Source organism: Macrotis lagotis, chromosome 4, assembly GCF_037893015.1.
Source record: "Macrotis lagotis isolate mMagLag1 chromosome 4, bilby.v1.9.chrom.fasta, whole genome shotgun sequence".
Classification (NCBI taxonomy): domain Eukaryota; kingdom Metazoa; phylum Chordata; class Mammalia; order Peramelemorphia; family Peramelidae; genus Macrotis; species Macrotis lagotis.
Window position 1 is genome coordinate 140,951,305 of NC_133661.1, and position 16,727 is coordinate 140,968,031.

General features: G+C 35.0%; 1 protein-coding gene across 2 annotated transcripts in view; it reads right to left on the reverse strand.

The window, feature by feature from the left end:
* The window catches only part of ADAMTS17 (ADAM metallopeptidase with thrombospondin type 1 motif 17), a 511,869-nt gene that overhangs the window by 32,109 nt on the left and 463,033 nt on the right, over positions 1 to 16,727 (reverse strand). For both annotated transcript variants that reach the window (XM_074234214.1, XM_074234213.1), the window contains one exon: positions 4,597 to 4,801. In XM_074234214.1, the coding sequence (XP_074090315.1) occupies positions 4,597 to 4,801 (205 nt within the window). The remainder of the gene's footprint in view (positions 1 to 4,596; positions 4,802 to 16,727) is intronic.

Here is a 16,727-nt window from a genome sequence, read left to right on the forward strand (position 1 = left end):
AGAGATTGAAATAAAGGAAAATGGTGAATGCTATCAAGGAATTTTCAGAGGTAGAAAAGGGGAGAAAAATGAGTTCATAAATGGTCTGGGTTTTCTCAGTACAGTATGAATTATTTCTCTCAGCTGAGAGGATGGGGGAAGGGGTAATGCCGGAAGCTTGAAAAGAGGTTTGAAACAACTTCTGTGAATGATAAGAGAATTGATTAGGGAGTAGTAAAGGAATTTCCTTGCCATGGTGAGAACCCCATTGAGATTAACTGAAATAAATTTGTAGAGGACCTTGCCGGTTTAGTGACATGACATCCCCTAATTCTATTCAGCAACTGCTAAGTAGGAACAGAGCTACTAGATGGTCGGAGTGATCCATGTTTCCAGTTTTGAGAATAGATGATAGTATAGTGTTAACTATAAGATGAAAAATGAGAGAAAGGTGATGCACTGGGAGAGTATTGAGGGATTATAGATACAGTGAAGATAAAAAATAGTCTGAGAAGGGTTAAGACATAGGGAGAAGCAGAATAATGTGATAGGAGGTTATAATGTTATTAAAGATAACTAGTTCTAACATTCCAGCATTTTTAGAAAAGTTTCTGTAATAAGTTGAGGTGCTTATAAAGCCAAACTCTATCAAACGTCAGGTGTGTGTTTGATTTGGTATGTGTTCTGGTGGTTATAAAGACCACAGAATGAAAATTACTAGTTCCCTCTAGACTTAGCTAAAGAAGGTATAATCAAAGGGTATGGGGCAGGGAGAGGAATCTTAGACCAGTTATATTAAATAAATCCCTACTCTGACATTTATAGGCTGTGTGACTGTGAACAGTTTTTCAGCTGTGAAATGGGGGTACTTGCACAACCACCCTCCCTGGGCAATGAGGAAAGAGCTTTGCAAACCTTTAAAATTCTATTTAACTGTGAGTTTTTATTTAGTAAAATATACTAAATTTGGCCATCATACAGGCTTGCAATACTTATAAAGAGAAACACTATGACTATATTCCCTCTATTTTCTTATATCCTATGAATAGGGCACTGGAGAAGATTTAGTGTCTCTTTTCTCTGTTTTTTTTTTTTTTTTTTGGTATGGGTTTAGAGAAAGAGAGAGATTGGGGAAGTTATTAAGGAAGCTAAGCACAAATAGCTAAGGTCTAATTAACAAAACAAGCAAACAAAACAAAACCCCAAAACTGTCAGTAGGAGAGAGTTAAAGCCATTGGCTTGAAAAGGACCTTTTATATTTTGTGAAGTAAAAATCTATGGTTTTTGACCAAAAATTAAGGGAGAATTAGGGAAAAAAACCATTCCAAACAAACTTGTATATAACCAGGATTAGACTGAACAGTGAATAAATTAAATAGTAATGAGAGAGGCATCAATTTGTAGCTAACTGCTGATTTAAGCTGTAATTGTGAACCATTTTAAAGTGTAGCATCTTTATGTATACTTTTAGCTTTTTTAAATTTGCTTTTTGCAAGGTGAAGGGGTTAAGTGACTTACCCAAGGACATGCAGCTGGGTAATTAGTAAGTGTCTGAGGCTGGATTTGAACTCAGGTCCTCCAGGACCAGTGCTCTATCCACTGTGTCACCTAGCTGCCCTGTTTTTTAGCTTTTTTAAAAAATGAGCAGCTAGACTTTTAGTAGAAAAAAAGACATCAGCATATTATGTTTGGACCATAGACAGTGGACTAAATAAGATACTATTACTTTAGTTGATGATGGCACAACTTACATTTCAGAATGTCTAGGAGAATGTGGAGTTTGCAAAGTAAAACAGATAAAGCAAGAGAACCAAATATTCTACTTTACTCCTAAAATATTATGAAGTACTTTTAATTTAAAAGGTGATTGTGGGAATATATTCATTGCACGAGAATAAGAATATTAAATACTGGAAAGGTTTTGCTTTTAGTCTCAAATTCGTCTCTTGAACAGTCAGAAAAGGTTCACCTTTTGCAAGTTTTTTTCTGTCCTTTCAGTCATTAAAAATGGGCTGAGTACTTTTTTTTTATCCAAAATAATTCCAACTGTTTGGCAAAAAAAAGGAATCTTAAAAATATTTTCCACACTGAAGACTGTCTTGGATTTAGCTTTTTTGAAAAAAAAAGTAACTTTGATGGAGGAATAGAGTTTGCACTTTATTCAACTATTTTTTTGTTTTGAAGCCAACAATCAGAATCATTAATGTAAAGTGTGGCTTTTTTGAATATGATATAACCAATGATAAAATAGTATTTCCAGAATCAGTATTCAGGGTTTAAACTTAAGACATAATTGATCTCCTTCCAGAATTTTTTTTATAGCCATACAATTTGTAGTTCTGACTTACACACTGAAAAACTGACCCTCCCAAACTGCTACTTGCTGCAATATAAAAATAGTGCCATAGGACATAAGAAAAATCTCCTAAACCAATTTTCTCAGAATGATTCTCTACTAATGATATACACAAGGAGAACAGGAATCAAATCTAAATTTTTCAAATATCTTGAATATCAAAAACTAGAGTCAAAACTTTTTGCAATTCAGAAAAAATCTCATATGTTTGAGCTAGAAGGACTTTGGGGAAAACCTCTTTAGGGTTTCTTAACTCTTTTTTTGTGTCATGAACTATTTCGATGAACAAATGGAACATCTTTTTGTTTGTTTGTTTGTTTGTTTTGCAAGGCAGTGGGGTTGAGTAGCTTGCCCAAGTCCACACAGCTAGGTAAATTAGTAAGTGTCTGAGGACTCATTTGAACTCAGGTCCTCCAGACTCCAGGACCAGTGCTCTATCCACTGCGCCACCTAGCTGCCCCCTCATGAAACATCTTTGAATAATGTCTCTCAAACAAAATATCTAAGTTCAAAACAGAAACCAATTTTATTAAAAACCAGGTTCACGGATGCCACAGTAGAGAGTATTTCAGTTCAATATTCTTATTTTATAGATGAGGAAAGTGAGCCCCCAAAGATATTAATTTGCCCCAAGATTTCAGAAGCTAGACTAAAACTCCAAATTTTTAATTTACAAGCTGCTTTCCTGTCTAATCAGTCAACAACCATTTAATAAGCTCTTAATATTTTCCAGACATGGTGTAATTTCTGGAAGAGGCAACATATAAACAACTAGGTAACACAATCCATAATAATATTATAATTAATATTATAATTAAATCTATAATATGATTAATAGCCCTATGGGCTATTATTTGAAGCATGTCTGATAGCTGTAATGACAAATGATGAAGGAAGGAAAGAATAAAGAGTTAAGAAGATATGAAACAAATAATAAAAAAATAAGATTTGAAATAATAAAAACAATAAAAACTCTACTAGAATTTATATACACAAGGAGAACAGAAATCCTGAGGAAAATTTATCCTGAGGAAAAGTTATACTGAGGAAAAGTTGCTCTTGGTATTATTGGATAGAGGTTAGAAGAGTTTTCTTGGCATTCAGGCTACATTTATTGAGTTCCCAGAATTTACAGAGTATATAGTTTTAGGTTCTTTAATTTGTATCTTGAGGTCATTCTTCTCTTTAGACTAAAGGAATGGAACATTAGAGAGTATCATTAGACTTTGATACTATTCTTTTTTTTAATTTTGTGAGGTAATGGGGCTATATGTCTTGCCTAGGATCACACAGTAATTATGAAGTGTCTGAGGCTAGATTTGAATTCAGGTCCTCCTGACTTCAGGACTGGTACTCTAACCACTGCATCACCTAGCCACCCCCTTGGATGCCATTCTTGAGTTGTTAAGCAATCTTTCAGAAACTGAAATGTCTTTCAAGTGTTCTGTACCGTAATAATAATAATAATAATAATAATAATAATAATAATAATAATGTAACTAGGCCATAGAAATATTACAAAAATTATGGAACTGTTACTTATGAAGTGCTTTGTAATCCTTAGAAGGTGAGCAAAATACAGAATAATTTTTACTTTCATATAAATAGTGATGCAGATTTTAAGGCATTGTCATGAAGAATGAAAGTTTTAAGTTAAAGTGGCATAATTTTCAGTGGTTAGGACTTACCTAAGATTTTTTAAATTAGTTCCTTGTTTCTCAAACCATTTGTTTTTAGCTTGTACAAAGAAACAGCCTATAAATTTAAAGATCCTCTTCCAGTCTCAAAAATTTCTACTTTATTAGTTCTATGTATGATACAGGGGCAGCTAGGTGACATAGTAGATACAGTGCCAGACCTAGAGTTGGAAAAAACTCAATTCAAATCTGACCTCAGACATGTGCTAGCTGTGTGAAACTGGGTAAGTTGCTTAACCCTGTTTACCTCAGTTTACTATTCTGTAATTTGAGTTAGAGAAGGAAATGACAAAATGACTTCAGTATTTTTATCAAGGAAACCCTAAATGAGGTCACTAAAAATTGAATGCAATTGAAATGATTGAACAGCAATAGTATGGGGTAAAGAACAAGAGAGAACAGAGGGTGATGAGAATTATATATTGGTATAGGTTAGACTGCCAAATAGTGCAGAGTCAGCTCTGTCCAGATCTGTGCCCCAATTTTTAATTCATGCAGGACATCTTGCTTATAAGACATAGCTAGCTAGACTTATTACTTTAATTAAAAGAGTCAAGTACCCACCTTTGACCACTCTGATGCCTCCCAGATAGAAAGGCAGTCACGGCCTTCACAACTTTGAACTGTGGTTGGTTTGTGACTGAGGCAGTAGAGATCTCGGGTATTAACATAGGTACCATTTTGTAATTGATAAACACAAGTCACCTCACGGTGCTGAATTCCTTTCTCACATGTTGCTGAGCAAGGACTCCAATGCCCTGTCATCCACCTGCACAGAGAAAAGACAAACAAAAAAGAGAGGCTGCAAGGTGTGCTCTGGGTCCTTCCAAATAATATTGTAAGAAACATGGGGGGATGGATATTGTAAATACAAATGGACTTTTATAATCTTTAAACTCAGTTCTTGGCAAGGCTGAATTATCAGGTCTTTAATATAAATTTTTTTCTGAATTTTGCCCACTTCCCTAATCTTACCATAAGCTAAATTTTGGCATTATCCCATAACTTCCAGGGAATGTGTGTGTTTGTCTGTGTGTGTGTGTGTGTGTGTGTGTGTGTGTGTGTGTGTGTGTGTTGGGGGGGAGTGGAGAAGTGAGGAGGGGAACTAGGAATAAGCAACTTGGTGAGGCAAAGACACTGAATTTAATTCCTGTGTAGATCTATAGATGACTTTACAAGCTATCTTGTATAAAGTTCTTGATTAATGCAGGAATCTCTTTCATAACTTCTTAAGAGATGGCTATCTGCTTGAATATTTCTAATGATGGGGAACTCTCCAGTTTGCTAGTCAGTCCATTTTATTCTTGGATAGCTTTAACTATAATCACATTTTTCTTCAAATTGAGCCAAAAATATGTTCTCCTATAACTTCCTTCTTTTTCTGTTTTAGATCAATTGGGATAAGAAATGAATCTAAGATTTGATTATTTTAGGGAATGCATGCATGAGGATATCCCCTTTACTAATAACATAGGTTGGCATCTTCAAGTGACTTGATCACAGTTACACAGCCAGTAAGTATCAGAGGGAGAATTTGAACCTAGGAAGGACTTCCTGGTTTTGAGGATGCCACATTACCTTTTCAGTACAGAATAAATTTATTTATGCTTCATATGATGCTTGCCTAGACAGACACATTTTCCCTTCCCCAGTTTTTCTCTTTTACAGTATTGCCCACAGTTCCTTTGACTGCAGATCCCAAAATCTGGACTGTCTTGGGCCTCAGAGGCCTTCTAGTCACACCCATTCCTACAGGGGAATGCCATCAGAGATATTTTGAAGGAGTGGGTATCTAATCTTTGGAGACTTGAGTGAGGGGAATCCCTCTACTTTTAGACAGTATAAATGTCAGCAAGCTTTGCATCTCTCTGTATCTTCTCCACATCGTTCCTTGGTCTATCCTCTTCCGAACAATAAATATCTAACATCACTTCCATGTGATAATCCTTTACATAATTTGATTGCTATGAAATTATCAATTTCATAGCAGAAATTCTTATATGCCTCCCCACCCTAGTGGGTTTTTTTAGGTTAAACATTTTAATTCCTTCAAGTGAATCTTTGGAGGTGTGATCTCCAGGATATTCACCATCCTAGTAATACTTCACCCAGTTTTCTTCAGCTTATCAATGTCTTTCCTTAAAAAAACAGAATGGTACCTGGAACTGAACCCAAGGCTCTAGTTATGTTCTTGGTAGAGCAGAAAACAACAGAATCATCTGTATTTATATTCTGTACTTTTTTGCCTCTCTTAATACAGCCCTCCAGAGCATTAGTTTTTTTTGGCTATCATGTCTTATATTGAGCTTGCAGTCCACTAAACCCTCCAGATATTTATATTTCAAATTACTTTAAATTACATAAAGTCTAATCCACTTGTGGAAAATGGAAAACTATGCCTAGCACCATGCCTTGCCAAAAAATGAGGCAGTGAGTAAATGAAAACTCTTGAAGAAGTCAATGGATGATAAGTCAAATACTTTAAGTTTAAATTGAACAAAGCAAAGCCTTTTGGAAGTAGATAAAAACAGTATGGTGAGTAATAATGGAGGGCAAAGAAAACAGAAAGGATCTAATACAGGTTAATAAGCAAGACATTGAAAGGGAAACAGTCTCTTGATACTGTACAACATCAAGAGACCTAGAGGGTCTGGAGCTGCTAAAGCTATAAACAAAGCTCTTAGAATAGACAGGAAGTAAAAGGAAGAATGTTTCTTGAAGCAAAAATTGAAAAAAGAAGGGAGAAAAGTACTTAGAATCATATAATTTTAGAGCTGTAAGTAATCTTAGAGGCTGTCTAGTTCAGTTCCTTCATTTTACAGATGAGAAAACTGAGGCCCTTCCTAAGGGGTGATATAACTTGTCTAATTAATATCATATAGAAACGAGATCCTGAAAGATAACTGAAAGGTGAAAATCCATAACTTTAAAAAATTTCTCGAGTCATATTATCTTTCTCTCTTTAAGACTGTAGAGTCACAAAAACTTATTTTCCATAATTTTCAAGCCCTGGAATTTTTTTGAAAAACACTAGAATTTTACATTGCAGAAGAACTTTATTTTAGTACTAAATCCAATACTTTATTAGTCATAGCAGAAATAATATCAATTGTTTCTTATGTGACATAATTCCAAAGTTCCTCTTAAACTTTGGTATCCAGAATTGAATTCAGTATTTTATTTGTGATCTGATCAGTTCAGATTATATAATGTGGCACTTTTACTTTCTTTGATATTGCAGATATATTTCTATTAATATAGTCTTAGTTTACATTTTGTTTAGCAGCCATTACCAGACATTTACAATTTTGTGGTTAACTAAAATATCTCCAGATTTATTTCCCCTACGTGACTTGTGGTCAAGATGTATCCTCTCTATTCTGTATTTGTACAGTTGACTTTTTGAACCTGTGACAAGACCTTATATTTATAACTATTAAATTTAATCTTGTTGGATTTTGTACATAATTTCAGACTGTTGAGACAAATTTTAAAAAATATGAGTTTAATTGACTAGAACTTTGAATTTAAAAGGCAGCATTTAAGAAAGGTGAATAGTAAGAGAAATTTATTTCTACTCATATTATAAATTAGGAACACCAGAGTTGGTATTTTGTAATCTGCTATAAAAGCAAATCTGTCCCAAGTACAAAAAATAAGATTTCTTGGATGAGGATATGTGTAAAATAGGGCTTTGGATGACATAAAGTTTAATTTTATGAGTGCTGTATGTTATACTCTCTTCTATAAAAATAATTAAAAATTTGGGGAGTTAAATTTATTCCCTTGAGATAATTCTATTTTCCATAAGCAGTATTTACTTAGTACATTCCTGGGGGAGGGGGAAATCTCTTTGATCTCTCAGGTATCAGGTTATCATCATCACCATCCTTATAATAATTATTATTGTCATTTCACAGTTATATAGTATAGTATCTTTACTCTTGTGAGGAGGAGGGATTTTATATAGTATGACATGATGGAAAGTAATCCTCCCATCATTGCTTCTTAACTTCCAGTAAAGGAACTTTTAATTCTTTATAATTTCCCTCATTCTTGCTGCCCATAACCTCATAAAGGAATAAGACATCGCCAAAACCATTTGTAGATATATGTTAAATCTATTTATGGCTGTGCTCACCAACTGGGCTGATTTCTGCCAGTTCTGCTCTAATATAACCTACTGGAACTATGAATAGTAACTATTTCTACACTCCTCTCTTTTTTGACCTCCAAAAAAACAAATCCTTATTTGAGATTTTCTGAACCTCTGAAATTTCTTCACAACAGCCACAGGCATTTCACATGTAGTATTGTGTTGATTTTCTTATAATGCTCAATAACTTTATCCATATCCTGTCATTTTGGCTTTATAAAAACATCTCCTAGCTATCAGTTCATTGTTAGAAAATGGGGAATAGTCACAGCTGTCGGTACTTTGGAATATGAAGACAGTTAAAAGGTACACCAAAAAGCCAGATGATATTTTGATCAGGAATGACAGATATACAATTTTTTTGTATGTTAAGCTCAAGTAGCATCTATCAAGATGCTTCTTGCAGTTGGTCAGTGTGTTAGAGTCTTACTAATTATATGAATTCCTGGATAAAGAGGACTGGTAATATTGTGTTTGTGTGAGCCTAAACCATCTGTCCCTCAAGTAGATAGAATGGACTTCTTCACTGAAATTTGTGAAGTTGATTATCTAAATAACAACTATTCAAATTTTTCAATGCTTTAAAAGATGTTTTTCTGCTCAACACTCTTATAATGCAAGTTGGTACATATTTTATAGATGTGAAAACTAAGGTTCAGTGACTTATTCAATTTCACACAGCTAATAATGGTGAGAACCAGGACTGGAGCCTGGGTTTCCTAAGGTGATATGTGTATAACATAACAAAATTTATTTACTAGCAGATGCTAACATTTGAGGTTACTAAATATTTTAATTAAAATTAATGTAGTTAATGTAGTAGGAATGTATAAATGACTAAAATACCCACACCCCTCAATTCAGAGAACATTGAGAAAAAGAAATGCTCCAGGTATACCAAAATATTATACCATCTTCTTGTGAGAGCAAAGAACTGGAAGCAAAGAAGATACCCATCAACTGGTGAATGCTAAATGAATTGTGACACATGCATACAATAGAATATTAGTATGCTATAATAAATGATGAACATGATTAAACATGGAGAATTTTACATGAACTGATATAGGATTAAGTAAGCAGAACCAGGAAAACATTATAAATCATGATGACAACAATATAAATAGAAAGAACAACCACAAAACAATAGAAATTAGTGTTACAGAGTTATGAAGAAATATGCTTGGTTCTTATGAAGACACAAAAAACAATACCCTGTATTTCTTTGCAGATGTCCATAGATATACAATATAACGTTTAATACATAACGTAATCACATATGTCAGTTTTTCCACAGTATTAATCAGTTTTTCTGATTTTTTTCTTTTTTCTTTTAAAAATGTTACATATAACTCTTGGAAGGAAAGAAAATGATAAAAACAAAAGATTGCAATATATTTTGAAAGCTAATTTAGATTAAAATTATTTTTCATTTTTGGACACAAAATGTTTGATAAATATTTACTTGAAGGAATTTTTTGGTTTATTTATTTGATATTATTACAATAATTTTGTTATAAGAGTAAACATACCCCCCCCTCCCCCCACCAAGAAGATGAGAAACCTCAAGAATAGTGAAAGAGAAAAAAATGTACTTCAGTCTGTGTTCAGATTGCAATGGCTGTCTCTGGGGTGAGTTGCCTTTTTTATCATAAGCCTACCAGAGAAGTCGCTTCAATATTTCCCCCCAGTTGCTATTACTAGCTGCATTTCCCTCCACTCTATTCCTCCCTACTCTCATTTATTCTATTTTCTCTCTCTCTCTCCTTTCATTCTATCCCTGTACAAAAGTGTGTTGTATCTGAATACCCTCTCTCACACGATTTTCCCTCTCTTCTATCTCCCCCCATTCCCCCTTATCCCATCCCTTTCTTCTCATTTTTCTCTAGGGTAAGATAGATTTCTATACTCTATTAAGTGTGTATGTTATTTCCTCTCTGAGCCATTTCTGATAAGAATGAAGGCTCACTCATTCCTCCTTGCCTTCCCCTTTTCCACTCTATTGAAAAAGCTGTTTCTTGACTCATGTGAAATTTCTTAGCTCCTTCTTCCTCTCCTTTCTCTTCCTCCCAGTAGTTCCCTTTATCACCCATTGACTCCATTTTTTTACTATATTATAGCATTATATACTCCTTCCTGTGCCCTGTCTATAAAATGTGCCTTCTAACAGCTCTTATAAATGAGAAAGTTCATATGGGTTATCGATATCTTCTTCACATGCAGAAATATAAACAGTTCAATATCATTAAGTTCTTTATAGTTAATCCTTCTTGTCCACCGCTTCTATGGCTCACCAGAGTTCTATATTTGGAGATCTCAATAGGAAAGTTTGAAAGTCCCCTGTTTCATTGAAAGTCCATCCCCCCCCCCCCCCCCCCCCCCGTAAGACGATGTTCAGTTTTGCTGGGTAGTTGATTCTTGGTTGTAAACCAAGATCTCTTTCCTTCCAAAATACCATATTCCAATCCCTAAATGTAGATGCTGCCAAGTCCTGTGTAATCCTGATTATGGGGCCACAGTAGTTGAATTGTTTGTTTCTGGAAGCTTTTAATATTTCTCTTTGACTTGGGAGTTTTGGAATTTGTCTCTTTTGTGATCTCTTTCAGGAGATGATCAGTGAATTCCCTCAATTTCTATTTTACCCTCTGCTTCTAGGATCTCAGACAATTTTGCTGTATTATTTCTTGAAAAATGAAGTCTAGGCTCTTTTCCTGGTCATGACTTTCAGGTAGTCCAATAATTTTTAAATCATTTCTTCTGGTTCTGTTTTCGAGGTTGATTGTTTTTCCAGTGAGATATTTCACATTTTCTTCTAATTTTTTGCTTCTTTGGAAGAGTTTTATTTCTTCCTGATGTCTTGCAAAGTCATCAGCTTCCTTTAGTTCAATTCTGCATTTAAAGGAGTTATTTTCTTCAGAGAATTTTTTTATCTCCTTTTCCAGCTGGTCAATTCTGATTTTTTAAGGCATTCTTCTCTTCATTTGCCTTTTGCTTTGCTTTTTCCATTTGGTCTAAACAGGTTTTTAACATATTATTTTCTTCATCATTATTTTGTATTTCTTTCACCAAGCTGCTGATTTGGTTTTCATGTTTTTTTCTGCATTGCTCTCATTTCTCTTCCCAATTTTTTCTCCAACTCCCTTAATTGCTTTTCAAAGTCTTTTTTTGAGCTGATCCATAGTCTGAGCCCATTTTCTATTTCTCTTGGAGGTTTTGAATATGGAAAATTCGATTTTGTCATCATCTGAGTGTGTGTTTTGATCTTCCATGGGATCAAAGTAATTTTCTATGGTCAGATCTTTCTTTTTCTATTGTTTACTTATTTCCTCAGCCCAAGACTAATTTACAGCACTTTCAAGGCTTTGGGTTTGTTTTGGGGGGGGTGGACACCCCACTGGGATCTTTATTCCTCCAAGGTCTTATGCTCTCTTGCCTGTGCTTTGATATGTAGATGACCACAGGTACTTCCTCTGCCTTGGAGCTGTGAGGAGGGTCCATGCTATCTTAGTATGGAAGAATGGATGCAACCTGGATCTGAGTGTGGGTAAACAGCAGAGTCCTGCCTCAGGGAGAGCAAAGAGATTTCTACTGTTTCCCCTGAACCCCTTACCATCTGTGGGCTGTGCTCTGGGGGTGCAGGCTGGTCCCCGCCCCCCATTCTTGCTGCAGGTTCTGTGGCCTCTCCACATTCATTCTGGTGTAGCAGAGTTCTCTCACTGCTCCCTAAGCTGATCCTGGTGATCCCTGGGCTGGGCTGGGCTGGGCTGGGCTGTGGCTGAGGCTTTTTTCCAACACCTTGTCCTGGTGAAACACACCTTCCCTGTGGAACTTCTAAGTTATCTTGGACTGGGAAAATGTATCGCTCAGTCTTTTTGTGGGTCCTACCCCCCCCAACAATTTTGGCTAGAGTCATCATTTGATGGCTTTTGGAGTTTTTTTGGGAAGGAGTTTCCAGGAAGTGCTGCCTTCATGCTGCCATCTTGCAAATTGAAGGAATTTTTTAAGACACAAGGTTATTTTGAAATTAATTGGATAGATATTAATAGAAATGTGAGGGAATAATAATAATAACAATGTGGTTGATATTTATATCATCCTAAACTATCTACAATTATTTTTTAAAATGGCCAAAAAATGAAATTGTGTCTACATGTTCTTGGAAGCCAAAGGGATGATATAGAATAAAAAAGATGGACTCAGATGGTCTTTAGTTTTTTGGGGGGGGGTATACGAAAGGGTTGACACTCCTAGAAGGGATTATGAGGAGGTTTACTGTAATAACTTATTGCTGAGATGACATTCACAAAGATATTAAAGAAATTAGTGTATTGGCATAGTCTTAGAGAAGCCAGGGGTATCTCCATAGTATGATGAAGTATTAAAATTGGGTTTGTGTGAAGAATCTTCTAAAAATTACTTTGCAAAATTTGGTTGATGAAACTCCAGTGTAGGAAAAGCAGTCTCTTTTGACAGCTCTCTAAATTCCTTCTGACTGGAATTGCATTTCTGTTTGCATCTAAAATTTCATTCTTTAATGCTTACCATCCCTTTTGGATTGACTTATATTGAAGAATTTCAGGCTACTGCATCCTGCCTATCTTTCTCCTGTACTTTCTGAAATCTGCTTCCCTAAAACCCAAGATGCTGCTATTCAACTTCCAGTTTTCCTCTCCCTGATTAGGAGTTCTTAGAGGTCCCTCATACTTGTTCCCAAGACTCCCATCATGTCCACTCTAACAGCCAATCTTTCATTGCTAGTTAGAATCAGGTCTAGAATAACAGTTCTTTTTCCCCCCTTCTTTTTTAAAAAATGAAATTATTATTAAGGCAATTCAAGAATTTACCAGCTGAAATTCTTTGTTATATGAGATGACTCCTGGTGGGGAAGAAGGGAATGCAGAGAAGGAAACAGAACTTTTGGTTTTGTGAAAACAAAAATATCAGTAATTTTTTAAAAGAGAATTCCTCAGCTATATCAGTGAGGTACACAAGATGTCTATATAGTTGAAGTCTCTCCTCACAGTTATAGCATCTATCATTTCCTTATTCCAGGTTTATGTTTTTGAACCTCCTTGTCTAATTGTCTGAATATTCTTTCTTAGTCTCCTTTGCTGGATCATCATCCCTAGTCTGCCCCCTAACTATGGGGATACTTTAAAATTCTGAGTCATCTTCTCTTTCCTTTCTATATTCTTTCAATGACCTCATCAGTTCAAAGGGATTTAATTGTCATTTCTGTGTTAATGAAACTCAGATTTACATATCCATTCTAAGTCTTAACTCCAGAGTGCTGGTCATTTTTCACAAACTGTCTAATGAACATTTTTAATTTGATTTCCTAGGGGATCTCTCAAATGTCCTAAATATAATTTATGATTTTTACTACCAGGGCCACCCTCTTTGAAATTCCTTTATCATGTTTAAGGCACCACCATTCTGGTTACTAGTATATATATGTTGCCTTTTTGTGGTCACTGACACCTCAATCTTAAATCACCCCCATTTATCTAACAAGTTGCTGAATCTTGTTTCTACCTCTCCAAGGTCTCACCAACTGCTACTTCTTTCTCCCTGAATATGTACATATTGTCTCCCCTTGCTTGACTTTAAGCTTCCTGAGGGCAAGTATTATTTTTATGGTTATATCTCCAGTGCAGAGTACACAGTAATTAATAAATGTATGTTGACTGATTAGTGGCTCACTTGCAGTGAAGTTACCCAACCATGTTCCAATTCTGCTTTAGACACTTAGCTAGCTATGCGATACTGAGCAAGCTACTTGCAAGAAAAAGGGAGTGGACTTCAAAGGATCTCTCAAGTATTCAGCCTGAAATCTGTGATCCTAGGATCTATTTCTTTTTGTCTAGTTTATATGTGTATATATATCTGTATGTGTCTGCAGATGTACATGCTTATGTCTACACACACACACACACACACACACACACACACACACACACAGAGTTTGATGGGCAAAAGGCCAAACTTCTGCCTAAGTTCCTAACTGGGAGCTCTGAGTGAATATATTGTACTCCTTAACTTTTTGTTTAATATAAACTCCCCAACACTGTAGAAGGGACTGTGGGGTCCTGAGGGGGGCCTTTGTAGTGCCTCTAGGTTTAAAGCAAGCTAATTAATATAGCAGGAGCTGTGGCTGATTATAGCTCTAGAGACAAAAGGGATAGGGAAGAAAGGCTATGACAACCAGCTGGTGTTATATATGAAAAAATATTATGTTTGGTGAATGTGTGTGTGTGTGTGGGAGGGCATAGAAAAAAACCAAAACTGTCATTGGCCTCATTTATAGTTTCACTAGGAGGGAAACAAGAGTACATACAAGCAATTGAGATTGTCTTGACTAGCTGCTAAAGGATGGATTGAAAGGGTCTCTGCTTTTGATCACTTAATAGGATTAACATTTTCCAAGAAGGATCAAATATCACTAGGTTGCATTTACAATTTTCAGGCTTCTAAAGTAAGTGCTGGTTTCCTTTATCCTTAAGAGAGTGATGAAGAAAGTACTTCTTATTTTAAATTCACTTGAAAATATGAAAATAAGAAATATGACTTGGATGTAATGAATTTAGAAATCATTTCACTGAGAAGAAAATCATTGACACACAAGAAAGCCTTCTAATTTGAATTTGCTGCCAAAATAAGATGATAATAAGAAAATGATAGAAGCAGCAAACTTGTGAGCCAACAGTTAACACCTCTCCATCTCCTCCAGGCATTGCATGCCATATGGCAAAACCTAGGAATCTTCTATTGACCTTACTTTGAAAATACGTAAATAGATAATTGGTAAAATGGTTTTCATTTCAAGAAGGATCAGTCGGGAAGATTGTAGATTAAGAGGTTCAAAATCTTTACCGACTCTCTTTAAATGGTAGATCCATATTGCAGGTCTTAAGTTGTGTTTCCATAGTGACATTTTTTTTTTCAGGAAACCATTTCTCCTTACTCTTGCTTCTTTCTTCCTCATTCTAAACTCCTCTTTGCAGAAACCTTGTGCAGGGAAGATCTCATCTTGAAAAAAGTGAAAGTAGGTTCCTAAATAAGATCTAAGATTTATCTATATTCTTTTGTCTTTTGGGATTAAGACTTAATGAAATACTTTTTTCCAGTTAGCCCATGATGGGCATGAAAATTTTTCTCCTGGAGGACATGGAATTCATTCAAGGAAAGGGTAGGAAACCCTAGAGTTAGGAAATCTGATAAACTATGAAAATCTATAACAACAAGCACAGTTTTAATATACCTTAGCTTTCTAGCTTAAGGATGGCTGATTGCCACCTATTTCTGAACATCTTTGAAATAAACTTTGTTTTATTCTGCAACTACAAGGAATTCTTGTGTAATAGTTATTTCTTAAACTCTGTAATTGAAACCCAAACATGGATCAGCTTGTCTGGTCAGGTTAATAGAACTGGTAATCATTATGTCAAAATGGCATAGTAATGTAGCTTCCCAAGTAATGGAGCCAAGGGAAAACAGGGACAAAGGTAATTAAAGTGAGTACCCCATTCATTCCCTGCCTTTTTGGTGCAAGGCCCATCTTGCATGGTTTTCATTTAGGTGGCATCACAGACACCTAGTCAGATTTACCCCATGGATATTTAATCAAGAAGATGAAATCAATTTCCATTATTCTTTCTCTTTGCTTCTCTTTATTTCTTAATATATTTTATTGATCTTTTAAAAAAATCACTGATATAAGGAAAAAGGAAAAAAGACAGAATGCAGGTAGCAGCCAAGCTAAAATCATTAACATTAATCCTCCAAACAACTTTAAAATAACTCAAATTTTGGAGGAACAGAACCAACAAAAGGTTAAAGTGAAACTTTTTTTTTCCTAGCCTAAGACAATCTTAGGTAGTCAGAAAGAGATCTTTGACACCAGAATGGGATCCAGCCTGGAGCATGACAGGAGCACCAGTGATTACAAACACAGTTATAAACAAAGTCTTGAAAAATGCTTATTCAATCCAAGTACAGAAAGAATTCTTTGAACAGTTAAAGAAGGAAATAAAAATGGTAGAGAAAAACCCAGGAAAAGAAATGAGAGTGATAAAAGAACATTATGAAAAGAGAATTAACAGTTCGGTAAAAGAGGCACAAAAAATTCTGACAAAAACAAAATCTTAAAAAATTAGAATTGGCAAAATGGAAAAGGAGATATAAAAGGTCATTGAAGAAAATAATTCCTTAAAAATCAGAATTGGAAAAGTTGTCTTATGCACTACATAATTTTGTTCTCTCTAATATTTTAGTTTTTCCTCAAGGATATGCTTTTTCTCTCAACATTCAATTTTATCAATGTTTAGCATGGAAACAATATAAAGATTATCAGACTGCCTTCTGTGGGGTGGGGGAGGGAAGGGAGGGTGGGGGAAAATTTTAGATTTCAAAACCTTACAAAAATGATAGGTAGAAACTACTATTGTATATAATTGGAAAACAAATAACATATTTATATAAAATTAGAATTGGGGAAATAGAAGCTAATGACTCCATGAGATATCAAGAAACAATAAAA